Raw genomic sequence first — 18,703 nt, 5'->3', positions numbered from 1 at the left:
GCTTAATCATTTGTAATTGTAGCCTTTATACATTGTTGTGATTAATTGTGGCAGGAATAATAATGTAGCTGTAAAAACAGTTGCCTGCTGAAATTGAAATATATACATCTTCATGACTAGATAGACGCAGTGAGTTTGTCTCAACTATACTGGTTAGATGTGAGTCACTCAACCGGAGGGATTCGTCCATCCTTTGAGTTAAAGCGTGTGCGGGTGGGCCAAACTGGTTTCATCCGTTAAAGTTAACCTTTTCAAATATCAATCGCGGTCTTGGACAGTGCGTCTATACCTCACATATGCAGGTAAAATTGGAATTTCTCCAGTTATTGTTAAAAAACAAGCTAATAAACTTCATAGCTAGCGTTAGTGAAGCGGTCAGTGGAGTCTTTCTGCCTCGAGCTAAGCTCCGCCCACAGAAAAAGAAAAAGAGTCTATATTACCAGATTTTCTGCTGTAGCTGGTGGGTAAACGAACATGAAAAAAGCGTCACATTAAGGAAAGACTCAACAGTCAACTATATAGCTAAGGCATATTATGACATTAAAATTTAATTCATAAGCAACAATATTTTTCAACCCAAGCTCATTCGCAATACCTGTATTGGCAACATTTCAGCAAATTGATGATGATACGTTGCAGCTTGCACGATTTGCAATACTAATTTCATAGTGAAATGTCCAGTGCGTGTTCAGATGAACATGAATCTGGATCATTTGCAACAATGAATAACAAATGTGCAAAATACATCGTGACAAAAACAGGTCTGTAACATTTTGTTAAAGGTAATCTACTTTACTACTACAATTTATAAAGTATATACAAATATCTAAAGTAAATACAAGTAAGTACAAGTACAAGAGTTTTATTACGTTGGTTGTGCATATGGTGGCAGTTTGAAAATGAAATATCCAATGAGTTGAGCTAAAAGGTTCATGCTCTTTTCATGTTTGAAAATAATGTAGAAATAAACCATATTCTAAACCTAATCAAGATTTAAAAAAGAGATTTAAAAAAAAAAATAATAATTTTCTAAAGCATCCATGCAAATTTAGCTTGCTTCTATAAAAGTTTCATGGGACTCGTACCAAAGGCTCTGTACCAGGTGAGCTACCAAGCAAGTTTACATATGTTTACTACAGCCATATATAGAGCTGGCTATACAATGCAAGCATCAATATATATTATTTGACAAACTATGCATGGTAAATGTGTTATGAAATCATAACATAGTTGTCACAGTTATGATCTGTTTTTGTTTAGTTATGTCTGTGTTCAGCCTTTCTAGTTTGTTCCCATGGTTATTAGTTAATTAGCTCCACATCTGTTTCTGTTTCCCCTTGATTGTGTTCAGCCTTTAAAGCCCGTGTTCTCCCCAGTTCCGTTGTCCGCTATTATACGTTAACCTTTGGGTTTTGCTACTTCATGTCCCTGGATTTCCTGTTCCCTCTGTGAGATACTATTAAAAGACTATTAGTTGTATCCCTGCCTTCATCGTGCGCTCTTGTAGCATACACCACGTAACAGATGTTATGGATGGGTCCAGTACCTTCGCCTTCAGGTCAGTGCTATTTGAGACCCACTTCCGGGCCCGTGGGAACACAGATTTAGTCACGGATGGCGGGCTTGGTTTTGCCATGGACAGCACCATTTTCGTCGCGGTCAGTTCAGACTGGGATTTCAGAATGGAGATTCTTTCTACTGGGGTTGACTTTGGGACTTTAGCATCCTCATCGATCTCACCTACTGTAAAGGGAGAACCTGCTAGTAATAGCACACATTCAATACATTGTGCGAGCGAGCCAGGGGTTGTAGCAGCTAGTGCTTGGAGATACAGATGATCATTAAGACCTGTCCAGAACACAACCTTTAACATCTCATCATTCCATGGCACTTGGTTAGCGAGCTGGAGGAACTCCTCAACATAATACTCAATGGGGCGATCATCTTGGGTTATGGAGAATATGACTGTTGCAGGATCAAACGTGGAGCTCATTCTGTGCATACGGTGTGTGGCCCGGTCTTCTGTTACAGAAGTAGACTTCACACACAGGTTATCAAAAATAGGAAACTTTTATTAACAGAAGGAAATCGCAACGGTGAGTATTTACTGCAGAGACTTCTGGATGAAGAGATGAGTGAATCACTAGACTGTGTTGACTTTCACAGGAGCTCGTGGATGACGGGAGAACCACACACCTCAACACTGCGCTGTACAGCTCCAGGGATGACGAACTGGGATCCAGGACACGAATGGACACAACACTCAGCGAGAACACAAGAAGCAAGTACACAGGCCAGTAGATCACTGCGATAGCATACAGGAGTCCACTTCATATGAACAAGGCCGGACGTCTGACTGTAGTGAGGTGTGTGGTTTTGTAGTGTGTTGGTGATGAGATAATTAGTGACAGGTGCAGGTGATCAGAGTACAGGTGAAAGTGATCATGGAGTACTTGGGTGACGATGGAGCCTGGCAATAGTAGGCTATTGTGCACAAAAATAAGTCTTTATTAATTTATAATTTGCCACTGCAATCACAATTCGTGTGAACTTGTTTTACAGCCACTAGTGTTAATTTCAACTGGAAACTGCAGTGCATTGACTGTACAGGGGTTTTGAAAAAATATAGTTAGATTTAGATTTTTTTTTTTTCTCCATGTGTTTGTGATATTTCATGATTTATTATTGGACAAAACAATGTTTTGACACATCTTCAATTTTTGCCTGTTAATGAATTTTCTGTGTAATAATTGTTAACCATTGCTCAAAGCCACTAATTAACCTATATCTGTATTTTAAAACAGTAATTATTTTTTTTTTTCTTTTTCTGGTGTACCCCACAGCACTCATCAACACCAAACCTGAAACAAAGAATTCACATTATACTGAATTATTCACTGAGTATAGAGTTGCTTCCTCCATCCAGTGTCTTTTATAATAATTATAGTATATATATATATATATATATATATATATTGTTTTGTGGTTACAGCATTAACCATATATATATATATATATATATGACATTAACAACAATTCATCATTTTAAACATTTAATTTTTATAGGTTGCACAAAGTGCATTCTGCTATTTTGGACCATTTTCTTTCTCAGAAAACCTGCTCAAATCAATTTAAGAGGTTGTCAGTTTGGGTCATGCCTCAGCATTCAGTCAGGTTAAAGGTGGGTGTTCTTCAAATCCTTGATCCATTTGGCCAGATATTTACTGCTGTGTTTGAGGTGATACTATTCGAATGACTCCAATTCGGTATAGGCCTACATACATCCTGACATTCTCCTGTGAGACTCGTGTAATACGGATTTCACTGTTCTCTCAGTGATTGCGAGACGTCTGTGTGCTGATGATCTTCCATTACAACAGTGAATGGCAGGACGCTGTGTTCAGTGTTCTTGTGGAGGGCAGTGATTTTCTCCTGTGTCATCTTATACTTTTCTTCTTGCATATTTTTTCTAGTAGTGGATTTGTGAACAGTGAGTTGCAAACCCTTAGCTGTTACTGCGATTTTTGATAGTGACCTCTTGACACTTTTGCAGGAATAGAAAGGCTAAATATAATTGTATGTAAATTTAAATCAGTGTTTGGGAAGATACTTTGAAACTGTAGTCTGTCAAGCTATTAGATACTCATTATTTAAAATACTAAAGCTTCAATCAAACCACACTTCAGAGGAAAAAAAAAAAACCTAGATAATTAGTTTGAAATGTGATATCTTTATAACCTATATGACTATATTAAAAATGCTACACAAGGACTTCTGGGGAAACTGTGACTCATAACCAGTGTTTTTTTTTTTTACTGGTTCACTGAGATGAATTGCACATAGCAGCAGATTTGCTACAATGAATAACAAATGTGCAAAATACATTGTGACAAAAACAGGTCTGTAACATTTTGTTAAAGGTAATCTACTTGTATAATTTATAAAGTATATACAAATATCTAAAGTAAATACAAGTATGAAGTAAATTACAAGTGTGTGCAGTTGTACTGAGACCCTTGTGAAAAACAATATTAATAAAATGAAGTGTACTTTTATAACTAACTTTACCATAAACACTTGTCAGTTCATTTCAACCATATTTCAAAGAGAACAGAAAAATTCTGAAATTAAATATAAAGTACTTAAGGCCTACTCAAGTGGGTCCAAAAAAACAAACAAACAAAACAACAAAAACAATTTTAAGTTGAATTAATTGCATTTAATATGAATTCAAACTATAATCTATTTTCATTTAATTGCAATTAAGTGTCCAAAAATATTAACGTACAGATATTATTTCCATAATAAGTACTCTTTTAAAATGTTTGCTAAAGTGTAGGCCCTATATCTTTTTCAAAATAGGAATATAGCTACAAGAGAAAATACTTGAAAGGATAACATATTTAAAAATGTTTTTTAAAGGAAGGCTTTGTGTGTGATAAATGTTGTCTGTGCTGTTAACCGAAAGCGCTCATTAAATACCAAGATTTTCAACTATGAGGATTTATATATAATGTATGTAAATTACTTGTAAATGCTAAGGCCGCTGCAGCATGCACCTACTGTACCTACTAAAAAATAATTACAAACCATCATTGTGGTTCAACACTAATGCACAATGGAAAAAGTTCACAGGAAATAATTTTGTATCACATGAATGTGTCAGTGGTGGAGCAGAACTGGATATGCTTTCTATTATCTGCTCTCCAAATCTCTATTTTGCTAAAATAGCAGTAGGACGCACCATGAGAATCGGATGAATACTTGCCATTCAGTCGCATTAATTTGCACACGCAGTTACCGCTTCTGAAATTACTTTTAGGCCTCTTTGTCGAAATCACTTTGTGGGCACAATTTAATCCATTTGCTTTGACACTGCCCTGAATTTTGCGCGTGTATAGAGGTATAGTCCAAATTACATATTCATTAACTCTCAAACACTGACAATACGCACTATTTTGCACATCTATCTATATTATTAGATACAAATCTTAAGTAAATCAGGGCCTTCGTTTGTAACGCAGAATGAGATAAATAAAAAAAGCTCTCAGGCATCTTTCTGCTCAACGTAACAGACAAGATACAATGACCAGACTAAGGACAGACCGGCCTCAGGAGAGAACCATGAAAAAATAATGCCACAACCCAAAATACTCTAAAACACATCCTCAGATAAGCTCTGACATACACGCTAAAACACGACGTGAAAAAAAAAATCTAAAAATCACTTTATTCACCGACAGTGTCTTTCAGAGGCCTCTTAAATGGATGTCCCTATGTGCTGCTTTTTATCTGCAAATCAAGCCTCTCAGACAAAAGACAGCAGTGCCAAAGTGAAACCCATTAGTTTCATTAATTTACTGCGCTCTACTTGCCTCGTGCCTCTTTATATTGTGCTACATAACAGCATCTGCAATTGCACAGTGAAGAGGAACGTTATTTCATTCTCTGATTTTAAATAGATCGCTTTATTCTCCATCAATCCACAAAATATGTCCAAGCTTTCTTTCAAGACACCTTTAAACCCTCACAAATATGGGATCCGTTCGTCCAGACAAGCCAATCTACTGTAGCGTAGTAGTTGTAGCATCCACCACCAATCTAGTAGTTGGCGGTGGATGCATACAAAAGCACTTTCCGTTTATGTGGCCTCTTTTTGCATGATTTTAGGGCAGAAAAGGGCTGTTTTCAGGAAAAGCACAGAAGAGCTGCAATGCCTCATCTCCACAGTTCAGAGGAGCATGTACTGTAAGAGTGAAAAGAGGCTGCTTGGCTGGTTCATTCTCGTCTTCTGTAGATACGCCAAGGAGGTTAAATGTAGCGATTCTGTGAAATAGGACGACCCGCTGGCACTCGTATGAACAAATCAACTACAGGCTTTAGCGCTCCAAGAGTTTTATTCATTTCCAGGGTTACAATAAGGAATATATTTGGATGCAAAGTAAACACCTTCCCACTGTGTGTCAGACAATAAAAGTAGTTTAATATGTTATACATATCTTAAAGAGGAAAAAGTAAAAGAAATGGATGGTTGCAATAACACAAGCCCTTTCTCTGGGGTGTTTATTCTGGTGTATTATAGTGGAGAGAATGTCCTTCTCGGGTCACAACTCAAATTCCCCAAATTCCCTTTCGCAACTAACCGCTGATGAAAGAGATCTGGAAATCCTTACATGGTAAGGTGTTCTACTGCTGCTGCATTGTAATGACATCAAATAAAAGCTGATTATTAGTTATTACAGATTACTGCTTATAGGTGAAGTGTTCAAATGAAAAAAAAAAAAGTTAAATTATAAATGACTTGTGTATGGTAAAAAGGAATGCAAAAAAAAAAAAGTATTGAAACAAAGAACGGATAGAATATTGACAGACTGAAACACCAATACACATATATCACTGTCTTCTATGGGTTTACATAATATTGTTTTAAGTGCACTTCAATTAGTTGTTAACTATTTTAATGTTCTGTAACTGTTAATAAATTATAAATAAAAACACCTGATCATTTGCAGTTTAGGCCTGGCTTTCAGTTACATTGTAATGCTGAATGCCAGTAATTGCTCATTTTAAGAAGAAGAGCTTAATAGAGGCAATATTATTATTATTATTATTGCCGATACTGGTCTTTATTATTAAATGATTCCAGTAAAAAATATTTAGGATATCACATATTTAAAATTGTCTTGTTTGTATGATGTTTCTACATTAATTTAGAGATTAATGTAAAGATATATGACTACAAGTTTTAATGTTAGGTGTATACATTCATTTGATGGACAGTCCTAAAAAATAAAAAAATGCATTTAATTATATTATGCAGTGAAAAAATTGTGTACAATTTACTATTGAAAATTACTAATCAAATAATTAAAAAGAAACCTCAAATAACACATTGAATTAAACATGAAATACATAATAAACAGTGTGAATGATGTTTTGCCCAGTGAGCTTTGAAGGGCTTCTAAAACTGTGAAACAGACTGACACATTATAGAGGGTTATATTCCCTGTCTGCTATCTTTGACGTCACAGCTCAGGATAATAGCTACTGAAAGGTTTAGGACTGTGTATTGTTTTTGTGGTGCCATCAGCCAGTTGCATAGACAAAATGTAAATGATATGGCGCTTGAGTAATTCATCGAATTATATTGAAAAATTCAGGTAATTGTCTCAAAACCACCAGGCTGCTATCATCCCTTGCTTTCCCTTTACTTTAAATTTAGACTTACTCTCAAAAGGTGTGATGTCACAGCTATGAACTACAAGCAAATTAACATCTGGCCACATTTACACATCAGCACCTATTCACTAGTCACTATGAAGTAATAAGTAAGGCACTATTATTATTCCTAAACACAAGGGGCTACATTACAGAAACATTCTGACGCTAGAATATCTAAACAGTTTAGGAATCATAGCGATTTCAGTCAGAAACCTGATAGATCTTAACTCAGATCAGTAATTCTGCCCCAGAAGAAAATACTATTCATAGTAATAAATAGATGTGCAGGAAGTCCAGTGAAGTTCCTGGTAATGTGGTAACAATCTCCAAATCGTCAACTTTCCAAAGAACAAACCTTAAAGGAATAGTTCACCCAAAAATAAAAATATGCTTTAAATGTACTCCGTCTCAGACCATCCAAAATATAGATGAGTTTGTTTCTTTATAAAAACAGAATCGGAGAAATTGAGTAATTGCTCAACAGTGGACCTCTGCAGTGAATGGATGCCGTCAGAATGAAAGTCCAAATATCTGATAAAAATCAAGTAATTCACACTACAAGTCCATCAAAAAAAATCTTTTGAAGTGAAAAGACACGTTTGTGTAAAAGTTTTTTTGTAAAAAAGTTCAAAACTGTTCTAAACAAATATGTTAGTGGAGTTTGATGTGAGAGGACAATAGGGATGGACTTGTTTAACTGGAAGAAACGTTATTATGGATTTTCCCTTAAGACATTAATTTAGGGACTGGAGTTGTGTGGACTGTGTGTTTTCTTTTTTTTAATCAGCTGTTTTGATTATCATTCCGGTGGCACCCATTCACTGCAAAGGATCCATTTATGAGCATGTGATGTGATGCTAAATTTGTTCCGATGAAGAAGCAAACTCATCTACATCTCATATGTTCTGACGGTACATACATTTTCAGCAAATTTTCATTTTTGGGTGAACTCAATGCTACAGTAAAAACAAACAAAAACTGTAACATGTCCTTTAAAATAATTGCAAATGGTTTAACATTGCATTATATCTTAAAATACTGTAAAATTATTGTTTTGGGCAAGTAAAAACTATGCATATATTTACAATGCAGATTCCCAAGGAAAGTTTCTGTATGACAAAGGGACAGCATCAAAAATGCCTGTGTAATTCACAGAGGTCACAGAGGTTGGATAATTGTCACGCAAAACTTAATTACATAGGTTTTTGTGTAAGAAACTTTGACTGACATTAGAAGTGGATCTCAGGGCAGAAGGAAAAAAGTAATGTAAAAACGTTGTAGAATATAGTCACTTTAGTTGAAGTAATTTGTATAAACATTAAGGAAAAAAAATGTGGCGATAACACACCGGAATTTTAATTTGTACAGTGAGTGTGTGATTTGACCCACCTCAGACATGAAACGACCAATGTTCGGTTTTAGTAATTTTTTATTAATATGTGCTGATACAGGGTCGTACTGACCTGCAATGATGCAAATGCTTACATAAAACTATCCCCGCCCAAACAGCTGTCAAAGCAATGACGGTGAGAAATAAAACGCATATCATTCTTCAATAAAAACAGTAAATCACATTAACCCTCCTGTTACACGGGACTCAAGCATCATAATTTAATCAAAAAGCTGTTCAAATAAAACAATGAGTTCAGAAGGAAAAAAAAGTTACAAGATGCATAACCTCAATGACATAACCATCACCCTGGCCTTTGATGACTACTACTTGTTTCTCCCATGTTCGATTCTCATTTATACAACGTCTAATACTGCGTGATCACACAAAGATGTACTGTTATGATAGTCCAACTCAAGAAGGCCTAATACATTCTAGGGTGATTCTGACCCTGCACCTTTCTCAAAACCCAACAAACCCTGACAGGAAATGAACACAATGCTGAGCTAAATCACTTGGTGTTTCTTAAAGAAACTTGCTTGTATGATAAGGCGGTGATTCTTCTAGAAGACTGGTTTACACCCACCCATCTGCTGAACGCTGGCCCACGCGGCCCCTCTGGGTCAAACGTAGTTAATATGCAAACATACAGTCAAAGGCATGCCTAAAAGAAGCTAGAAAACAAACCACAGCTTGCTTCAGATTGGTCCAACTTAAACATGTAAAAATGCCCTTCTGTACGGAGTACAAAAAACTACACCGCTCAGGCACGACTCACATGCTAGTGTTTTGTGATCAGTGTAGGAACACTGTTTTGGGAGTCTGCATTACCCAGAGCTCTGTGTTCTGGTGCAACCCTGCCTGACCGAGCTGTTGTTAAAGACTGACAGACAGCTGGTTAACAGTTAACGACATGAACCTCCCCACTGGGCTCATGTCACAGTCTAACATATTCTCAAAACTACGGTACAGGTGCTGTTTCTAGCACAGACACCCTCCAAGAGACCAAATAATACTACATTATTAGTGTGTAGATGTCGGTTTAACAGCACTGTGCCTGTTCCCTCTCTGTTTATGACAGTTACCCCTTTTCCACTGACATGGTGCTGGTGGCCAATCTGGCCCAATCCACACATTTCCTGCTGAGAAAAAAGCTAGTTCAGGGCTCCGCAACCGCTGCTTGAATCTCAAACCAAAAACACTGAAATGCCACACTTAACAGCCTATAATAATTGTAATTTACCGGTCAATCTGAATTAAATTATTTTAATAAAACTAATAGTTTCAACTTTGTTGTAAAATGCTGATACTCTTGCACTCATATTACTGCAATGTAACTATATTATTTAGCATAATAAATGTTTAGTCTGAACTAATTATTATACATCTGTATCTTTTAATCATATTGCTGTTGCTATCATTTTCCACAGTAATCACTTAACCCTGTCCTTTACAGTAATTTTACCATGGTTAAAGGAGTTTTAGACACTGCTTCATGTAGTGCACGGTCTCTTGTGGCTTATTGCTTTAATTTACAAATGTTGTGTATGAAATGATGAAAGATTTTTTTTTTGTTATAAATGTAATATCATGAAATAAATTTCAAATATTTAAAATGACTTGCTTTACATCATAGCCAACTCATGATAAAGATACTGAATTTGTGGATGGTAAAATACGCTCTCAAAATGACAAGACTAAATGTGTGGTAACATTAAAAAAATTTACCTACGAGGGGATGCATGATAAAAAGGTCCACCATCAAAAAAGATCTATTGTCCAAAGTCTATAATGTAGTGATGCACAAAGTACCCTTCACACAGAAGTCACTTTCAAAGCATGCACTATTCTGTTGGTCAACACTGTAAATTTGTGAGCAAAATTCCTATTGAAACGATTGGATTTTGCCTGTGAAATTTTGCAAAGGTAAATGTAACCGCACCTTAATAAACACAGAAGCACTGTTTGCTCGTAGACAGGTTTTGTAGTAACATAGTCAGGTGCTTTATCGTTCAGCTCTCAAGTCAGTGGAAATGTGGGCCAGTTGACGTTCACACATCCTTTTAACACAAGCACCATTTCGATGGAAAAGGGTGTAAGTAAGCTCTGTCAGGATGGTCCCTTGTTTGGTGGCTGTGGTGGTGTTAAAATGCTTCCGTGTTACAGGAAGGTGTTGATCGCTCAGTGACTGAGGGATCCCAATAAAACATGTCATTTAACTCCAGGGACTCTCTTTGCCTGTCAGACGCGGTGTGGCCGAGCAGGTGGGGTGCTTTGCCCAGGGCTGATACTTCATGTTGTTTTGACAGCAGTGAATGTCTTGTTCATATATCTCTCTCCCTTTTTATTATATCTATCCTACTATCTGGACATCAAGTCAAATTGTGGCTCTGAAAGCGAAGCTCTTGTGCTACAGAGGGGGTTGGCTCGTGATCAGAGGTCACGACTCGGGCTCTCTGGTGCCAAGCCCCAGCTGAGGATTGGGTTGACAGCAAGGTGACAGACTGTCAGATCACAGGAGTGTGGGCCGGTGCGATGGCAACTATGCGGACAGGGACAAGAGACGGGTGTCTGGAAAGAGTACCTTTCATAGTTCCTCTCAGTCTCACAGACCCATACAGAATCTGGAAAACTCAGGATTTCTGCACAACTGGAACATTCGTCAATCACAAAGTTGAAGACATCTCCAGTCCCTCGAGTTACATTATTAAAGACCCCATGACATATAAATGAGAGTTTTGAGACATTTTGTCCACGTCAAGTGGATTTGTACTCCTAAACATTGAACTTTTCGAAGATATACTATATATATTTAAAATGTACTTTCTCTATTGAGAAAACCAACCAAATATACTGATGACTCATCTTGCACCTGTGGGTATATACACATTTTTGTCCAATCAAAGAACAGGGGTGCCAAAACCTGTTCCTGGAGATCTACTTTCAGCTCCGACCCTGATCCAACACACCTGAACCAGCTAATTCAGATCTTCAGGAGCACTTGATAATAACAGACAGGTGTGTTGGAGTAGGGTTGGAATTATGCTGCCTTCGTGTGCTATCGGAATTATCGTAAATATGAGTTTCCTAATCGGAAATTGGACGTGAACGCGTCTCAAGTCATATTAACTACTGGGAAACTCTGAAATTATTTTGATAGCAGAGTTTCCGAGTTGGGCAGGCCATAAATTTTAAACATGTTGGAGGGGACAACCATAGCTGCCATCAACGGTATTCTCAGAACTACATCACTTTGTCTATTCGCTAAAGTAGTGTATTTATAGGCTATAAATGAAAGATCATTTGAAGCATATTGTATGTTGCATTATAAACAGTGAAATAAGCATGTATTTGAGCGAATTTCAGAATAATGCAAAGAATATTTATGTGATTGTCAACCAATGGGATGCTACGTTTTATTCATTCCAACAAAAAAGCACTTGAATGCGACAAGCTCGTAATCACAACTTCATAAGTGGGAAATAGGAAATTTCTGATGGCACGTGAAGGCAGCATCAAGTCTGCAGTCTGATCTAGAATTTGAATGCTCTTCCCTTTAATTCCATCTGTTATCATGGTTGATGACTGATGTAAACTAAAGGCTATTGGTTATATAAAAATGGTGGCTATATCCAGACCGAACTTCTTGTGTCAAAAGGAAATTCAAAATAGGAAAGAAATCTGTATTCATCAAGCAATGTCAGGGGTTCTTTTCATATTTTGGAAAATTTTATTCAGCTACCAATAAAAATGTAGAACTCTGAGCTCAACCGAACACATTTTATCATATTTAAACTCATTCTGCATAAAAATGGGGAAAAAAAGTAGCAGATTCCGTCTGGGCCTAGTCATCCAGTGTCTACTCATGCACTCTTTGCCTCTCCATTTGAATGTGAAGACTTGAAAACGAGGCCGATATGGAGAGCAGATCAGGGTGATTCCTTTCATATCTAAAGAACAGCGAACACAAGTGCTCTCAAAGAGCAAGAGGGGGGAAAGACAAAGGGAGAAACCCAGAGAGCGGGAGCATGGTGGGTTGACTCTGCTAGATTATAGCTCTTAGTATTATTATGATAATCAGGGGTTGTATGGGGATTTTGGAGGTGGTAGCAGTCCCTCAGAGCAGGCTTTACTCTAGCAGTTTACTACAGTGCATAATCACTGTTATTATCACTATATTCAACACTGTACTATATTATCCCTTCAGTGCCATGTAAACAAAGCCTTTGACTAACATAACAAATCTTCCCACATTAATGCTCCACTAGGAAAGCCATGTAAAAACATTTTGGTGAGCTAAGAGGGAATGGAGAGAACGGTATAGGAGGGGGAACAAGGAAGAAGGGTAGATGGGAAATAAAGACGAGCAAGGGCACAAAAAGGAGAGATGCACAAAACGTGACGCACATTGGACGTCTCCAGGGATTGAGGGAGAGAGGTAAACAGCCTCTCCCGCGGGCCGGTGCAGAAGGGTATAAGGGGGTAAAACAGCAGCGACATGGTGGACAGAGGGCCATGAGTCAGGAGCAGATCTCCTTAGAGGGCATCCTAAGCTCTAAGAGCCAGTTCACAATGGTGTATGACAATACATTCAAACGGTCAAACCTGCTGACCAGTTGAAGCTGGTCCTACTCATCAACATGGAACATTTTTGCAAGAAAAGCAAGTAAAAAAAAAAATGTTCAGGTCATTGCTTTAAAGAAAAGCTGATCATACATGCCTCGGGCTAAATATAGGACCGGGTGTACTAACCACAGCACACCGGTGAACATACTGACCCTGTGTCAATCAGTACAAGTTACCATGCAATGGATTGCACACGCGTCCCCTTTCAAGACTTACAGGAGTGAGAGATAGAGAAAGAGAGAGTGCGGATGGTGCTTGGATTGAATGATAGGATGTTGATTCGGGATGCACAATGTTCAGCAGACCTTCTCTAAACCAGCTGCAGACTTGTGTAGTTTTGACATTACCTCTTCCTTTGACATTAAACATGGATGCCCACCCCTGCTCTCTTTCTTTCTCTATATGGCTATGTTTGGAATGGCATACTAGCTTATTACTTACTGCATAGTGTACAGTGTATTATACATTTTTATTTTTTCAAAATAGCAAATAGATGTTCCACAAACATTTCAAACATGCTTCACTGTTGTCACATGACCTCATCATGTTATTAGTATTATTCAGTGAATAATATTGAATAAAAACTAGAAACAAAAGTGATTTTGGCAAATAGAGCATCTTTATTTTTGGCAGTCCAATCCAATTTAAAAATGAAAAATTACAGACAATATTTTCGGTTCATCCATCAAATTGGAAACCACTTTGAATTGTGAGACAAAATAATTTATACTGGCTGAATTCTATTTACTAGCATTCTACTCTTAATATTTCTGCCATAATAAGAAATATTAAGAGTAGAATGCTAGTAAATAGAATTCAGCCAGTATAAATTAATACTATGCCATACTGAATTTAGCTTCTGTTGTTTACCACTCGTTCTGGCAAAATTTACTAGGTAATTTGAGAGAAAGTTTGCATACAGTGCAAATAATGCATCTTATACACTGCAGCAAGTATAGTATGCTAGTATGCTTTTCGAAGTATAGCACACTCTCATCACCATCACATATGCTTTGTACACAGAATGAAAACCACACTGAATAAATGAATATGTGCATAAATAATCAAATAAATATTAATAAATAAAACATCAGACATGAAAGACTTGAAGATTGAGCAGACTTCAGAGGGGCAGATCACTCATGAATACCTCTCGTTTGTTCAATAGGCTATGCAGCTCATTTGCATATGGGGATTCTAAACCACAGAGGTTGTGTCTCATTGGTCAGATGTTCCTGTCACTCAATGAATGCTAAACCGGTGTTTTTTATTCTAAACCTCAGTTTCCATTGTACCTGACTGGCAAAAAAACAACAACATTTAAAATACCTTTAACAAAGTCTTTTAGATGGAAGCTTATACTGAGCTCTTATATAGATATAGATTTACTCTGCTTCCTGTTCTTCTAATGCGGGTCCATCTAACCCAGTAAAAATAGCCTCTGAGATACACACTCGCACACATACGTACTCTGGTTCACAGGCATCCAAATGCTCACGTTCAGACATACACATACAAATTGTAAATCAACTGTCACACCAGGTTCAGAAACAACAGCTGATATTGGTATGTAAAAACAGTCAAATACAATCTAGGGTTTGAGACTGAAACTTTTCCGAATGTGCCCCCCGATTTTTTTTTTTTTTTCACCTAAATATCTTATATTCTATTAATCTAGTCATCTGATATCTATTACATCTTCCAGATAAAATATAACCAACACTACATTATGGCTGCTGTCAATCAACCCACAATGCACCAGTGCGCCCCTGAAGCACAGTGTATTCCCCTTCTATTCATGTCAAGTGCTTCCTGTCTGGAAATGTTGAAGGTCAAACATTACCAACAATGTAATGGGTTATATTACATAAAAATTGTGCCAGGATTTATCTCGATTGTATATAAAATCCTTCTCTTTCTGTCTCTCTGTCTCTCTCTCGCTGTCTCTTGGCACATAATTAGATTTTCTGGCACCGCGGTGCTCCAGGCCAGGACCGAACGAGGGACGGAGAGAGCGAAAGAAAGAGAGAGGGAGAGACTGGCTTAGTGTTTGGGTCACAAACTTCAAAACCTCTTTATTTTCGATTTCTGTTGCAGTACAAGACCTGTTTTTCATAGTATTTGATACTTTTTTTGTTGCTTTTGTTCTTCTATGTACAGGAGACGAGTAGAGTAAGACTTGCTTCGCTTTCATGTGGTTCGTATGTACAGAGGTTGGACTCGAAGAATGGCTGGAGCGGTAGCAAAAAAATTCTTCTATCCACAATAACACAGGTGATACAGCACGTCCACCTACAACATCCATCAGTGATTCAGACAGCAGGTTCAGTCCTTAATCCACCCCCCATCTGTGGATCAGAGACAAAACACTACAGTTTCATTCACGAGAGGTCCCATGGCTGAGAGGCTTCAAATGACCCAGCTGACGATGGGTTGTGTCCTAAGCCCCCCTCCCCCCCCTCGTTCCCAGTCTCTGTGGTTGTTCTATACAGAAGAGTCAGTTCAGAGAGAGAAATAAAGGCAACTCCACTGAGGCAGCTTCCCACTACCGGTGTCTGAACAATAGTCTTTGTTTTCCTTTTTCATGAGCATATGTTCACACTCTTGATGTTCAGTAACAAGCACTTCTGTGAGTGTGTGCGTGTGTGTAGATTCCAGTTTGTGTCCTGGCTCAAAAACAGTTATTTTTGGCAACACTGAAGAGCTTTCAGAGAGATTTCTGTCACTTGCAGTATAATGGCATACCCCCATTTCCTCACGTAACAGCTCTCATCAAATAATGATGGAGAAAGGAAATCGAAGGTAAGGAGTTACGCAAAAGTAACATTTTAAAGATAGGACTTGAAATAAAACACAGAAATAGAAGCCCGGTGTGAAGTTTGACGATATTTTTGGAGCAGAGTGAGCTGAAGGCAGAGACGTCCATTGAGAGAAGGCAGATAGTTGGACTTGCTATTTCTCTATGTGTGCGCGAGCAGGGAGGAGAAAATGATGCTGATGACAGAGCAGAGTGGTTACACAGCACTACAGAGAGCCTGCTGCCATGGAGACAAACCTCTCTGTCGCGCTCCCTGTTTAGGCTTTCCTTACCTCTTACTTCAAATCAAATAAAAGAGCAAAAAGGCAACCAGACATTAGGAGGGCGTCAGAGACAGGAGAGGAGTCCATCATCGCCATCGGCACTTTGCATCAGACCCTGTGGTGCTCTTCTTCCTCCACCTCTTTCTCGTGGTCACAGGCTTGTGACCAGCTGCATCTGTCCATCTCCCTCGCTGTGAGGAGGCTCAGGGGCGGGGTGGGCTTCAGTGCTCGGTCTCCTAGGTGGAGCCTGGTAGAAGGTCTGCATGGGGGCTCCGCGGGAGCCTATGGCGGGCCGACCCGAGCTGTAGTACAGCTCCTCTGGAGGCTGGGCCGAGCGTGGAACCACCTCTAGTGGCTCTGGGCTGCTGTCGGGGTAGGGCGAATCTCGCAGATTGGTGATGCTGGTGTAGAGGGAGTCCCGCGCAGGTGAATCGGGGGCTCCGTTGTGGCCCTGGCCTGCTGCGCTTTGGCCGCTGTGACCGCTGTGGCCCAGACTCTCGGTCAGGTCGGCCGTGTAGCTTTCGGACTCATCGGGGTCGCTCTGGTAGAGCACGGACTGGGCACGCTGCAGGAGTAGGGGCTCCTCCAGAGCCTTGTAAAGCAATCCCACGTCTTGCGGCGTGCGCTGACGCGCTTCTCTAGAACGAAAGTCTTCGTCATCCTCCATGCCTATCGCTGGCTCTGTCCCGCCTCCTCCCCGCCCCATTCCCATGTGCCCGTGTCCTCTGACCAGGCTGCCACATGTTCTGTCAGCGCCCCCAGCCCCTCCACCACCTCGTAGATTATTGTGCACAAGTTCCGATATGATCATCTTCTCAAACGCCGCTGCGTCCGAGAGGTTTCTCCGTATGCCGCCGAGAGTTTCTGAACCGCGGGGGTTGAGCAGGGGAGGGGGGCTATCTCCACCCCCGCCTCCTAGGAAGTCACAGCTGCCCCCAGGAGCTCCCGAACCCCCGACACTACGCAGAGAATAGCTGTTGTTGAAGTTCCCGTTCAGAGGTAGCGTTTCCATGCCTCCGTGATCTCGGTTCTTAGACAGTGTGCTCTCTGTTGAGAGAGCAAATGAGAGGTGGTAAGCAAATGAAAAAGGAGGAGGGAGAAGTGAGCACTTCATTACCTATTTTAATCAAGACGGGGATTCACAGCAACAGAATCCGGGATTAAATCAATAATGGGGAATGCAACTTCCATCACAAGATTAATAGGCTTACGGACAGAGGCAAGTTATTACCAGGGACGTAAATTGTGTACATAGAAGCACAGGCTTCACTGCACACGTGAAGAGGTTATCATTCTGCAAAATTAGCCTATAAACCACTGAAAATAGCCATAAGCCTGAAAGTGGAAAGAGTCTTACTTGGGTCACGGAAAGTTCCTGTGGATCCATGGTGAGGCCATGTGAGACAAAAGAAAGACAACAACAGTGAGCAATGATATGTTTCTACCTTGGGCTTTACATGAAACCACCTTCTTTTTCTTGAACATTGGAATAAACAAATGTCACACTTATGAATTGTTGAAATAAAGTAATAGCCATTAAGAGACAACAATAGACATCAATGGAGAGAGTGAAAAAAAAAATTCCACATAGCAACGTAAATAATTTATAATTTAATCACAGTATTATTTTGCGGTGGATTTGAATGAATATCTCAATTTGGGTAAATGTATACTAAATACAACTTTATATATATATATATATATATATATATTCTTAGAATTTACTTTTTTTAGACTTCACTAAAAAACACGCAAGAGAGACAGACAGAGAGAGGACAATTTATGTGAGTGAGTTTTTGCTATTCCCTCAGCTTTCACTCTGAGGTTTACATTAAAAACTGTGACGTCTACTCACTAGGTAAAATATGAAAACAGCGGAACTACTATCGTATAGTTTTGGGTCAGAGTCTGATTCTGTGGACTGAGGAGTTTCAGACCAGTATCTCACACTTTTAGTCTTGGGAGTTGGGATCTTAGGAACAGCCACTCATTCTTTGGTTTGGGGAGTTTAGAAACCGCTTTATTTTTTGGTTTTGGCACGATCATTATTCGGCGAGACGTTATTCACACTTCAACCTCATAAAGTCAAGACGATATTTATTTCACGCGCCCCTTCACACGCCAGAGATGTTGTGATATTCTTTTAACTCGTTGGCATGTATTGAATGCAGGAGATGCGTGTGGCGGTGCAGACCAAGGGGTGCGGGTGTTTAAATATTAATGCCCAGTATGATTTTAATCAACGCTCCTCTGTGCAGAGAGAGAGTAATTAGACATTCTAATGAGGCCCTCCTCCTACTTCCTCTCCATAAGCATTCTAAAAATGTCCTCTCAGCCGAGCGGCGCACCGTCAGCCTGACACATTACACAGAGAGGGAACGTTTA

The 18,703-nt window shown here is 39.1% G+C and overlaps 1 protein-coding gene across 1 annotated transcript in view; it reads right to left on the bottom strand.

Moving 5' to 3' along the window:
* Window positions 1-16,469: 16,469 nt before the first annotated feature.
* The window catches only part of adgrl1a (adhesion G protein-coupled receptor L1a), a gene marked incomplete at both ends in the record, with an annotated part of 98,718 nt that continues 96,484 nt past the window's right edge, over window positions 16,470-18,703 (bottom strand). Inside the window, 2 exons of the mRNA XM_079401896.1 lie at window positions 16,470-17,365; window positions 17,676-17,693. Coding sequence (XP_079258022.1) covers window positions 16,470-17,365; window positions 17,676-17,693 — 914 coding nt within the window. The remainder of the gene's footprint in view (window positions 17,366-17,675; window positions 17,694-18,703) is intronic.

The sequence above is a fragment of the Barbus barbus genome (assembly GCF_936440315.1).
Source record: "Barbus barbus genome assembly, chromosome: 4".
Taxonomy (NCBI): Eukaryota; Metazoa; Chordata; class Actinopteri; order Cypriniformes; family Cyprinidae; genus Barbus; species Barbus barbus.
Note: the sequence above shows the minus strand (reverse complement) of the source record. Positions and strands in the feature narration are given on the sequence as shown.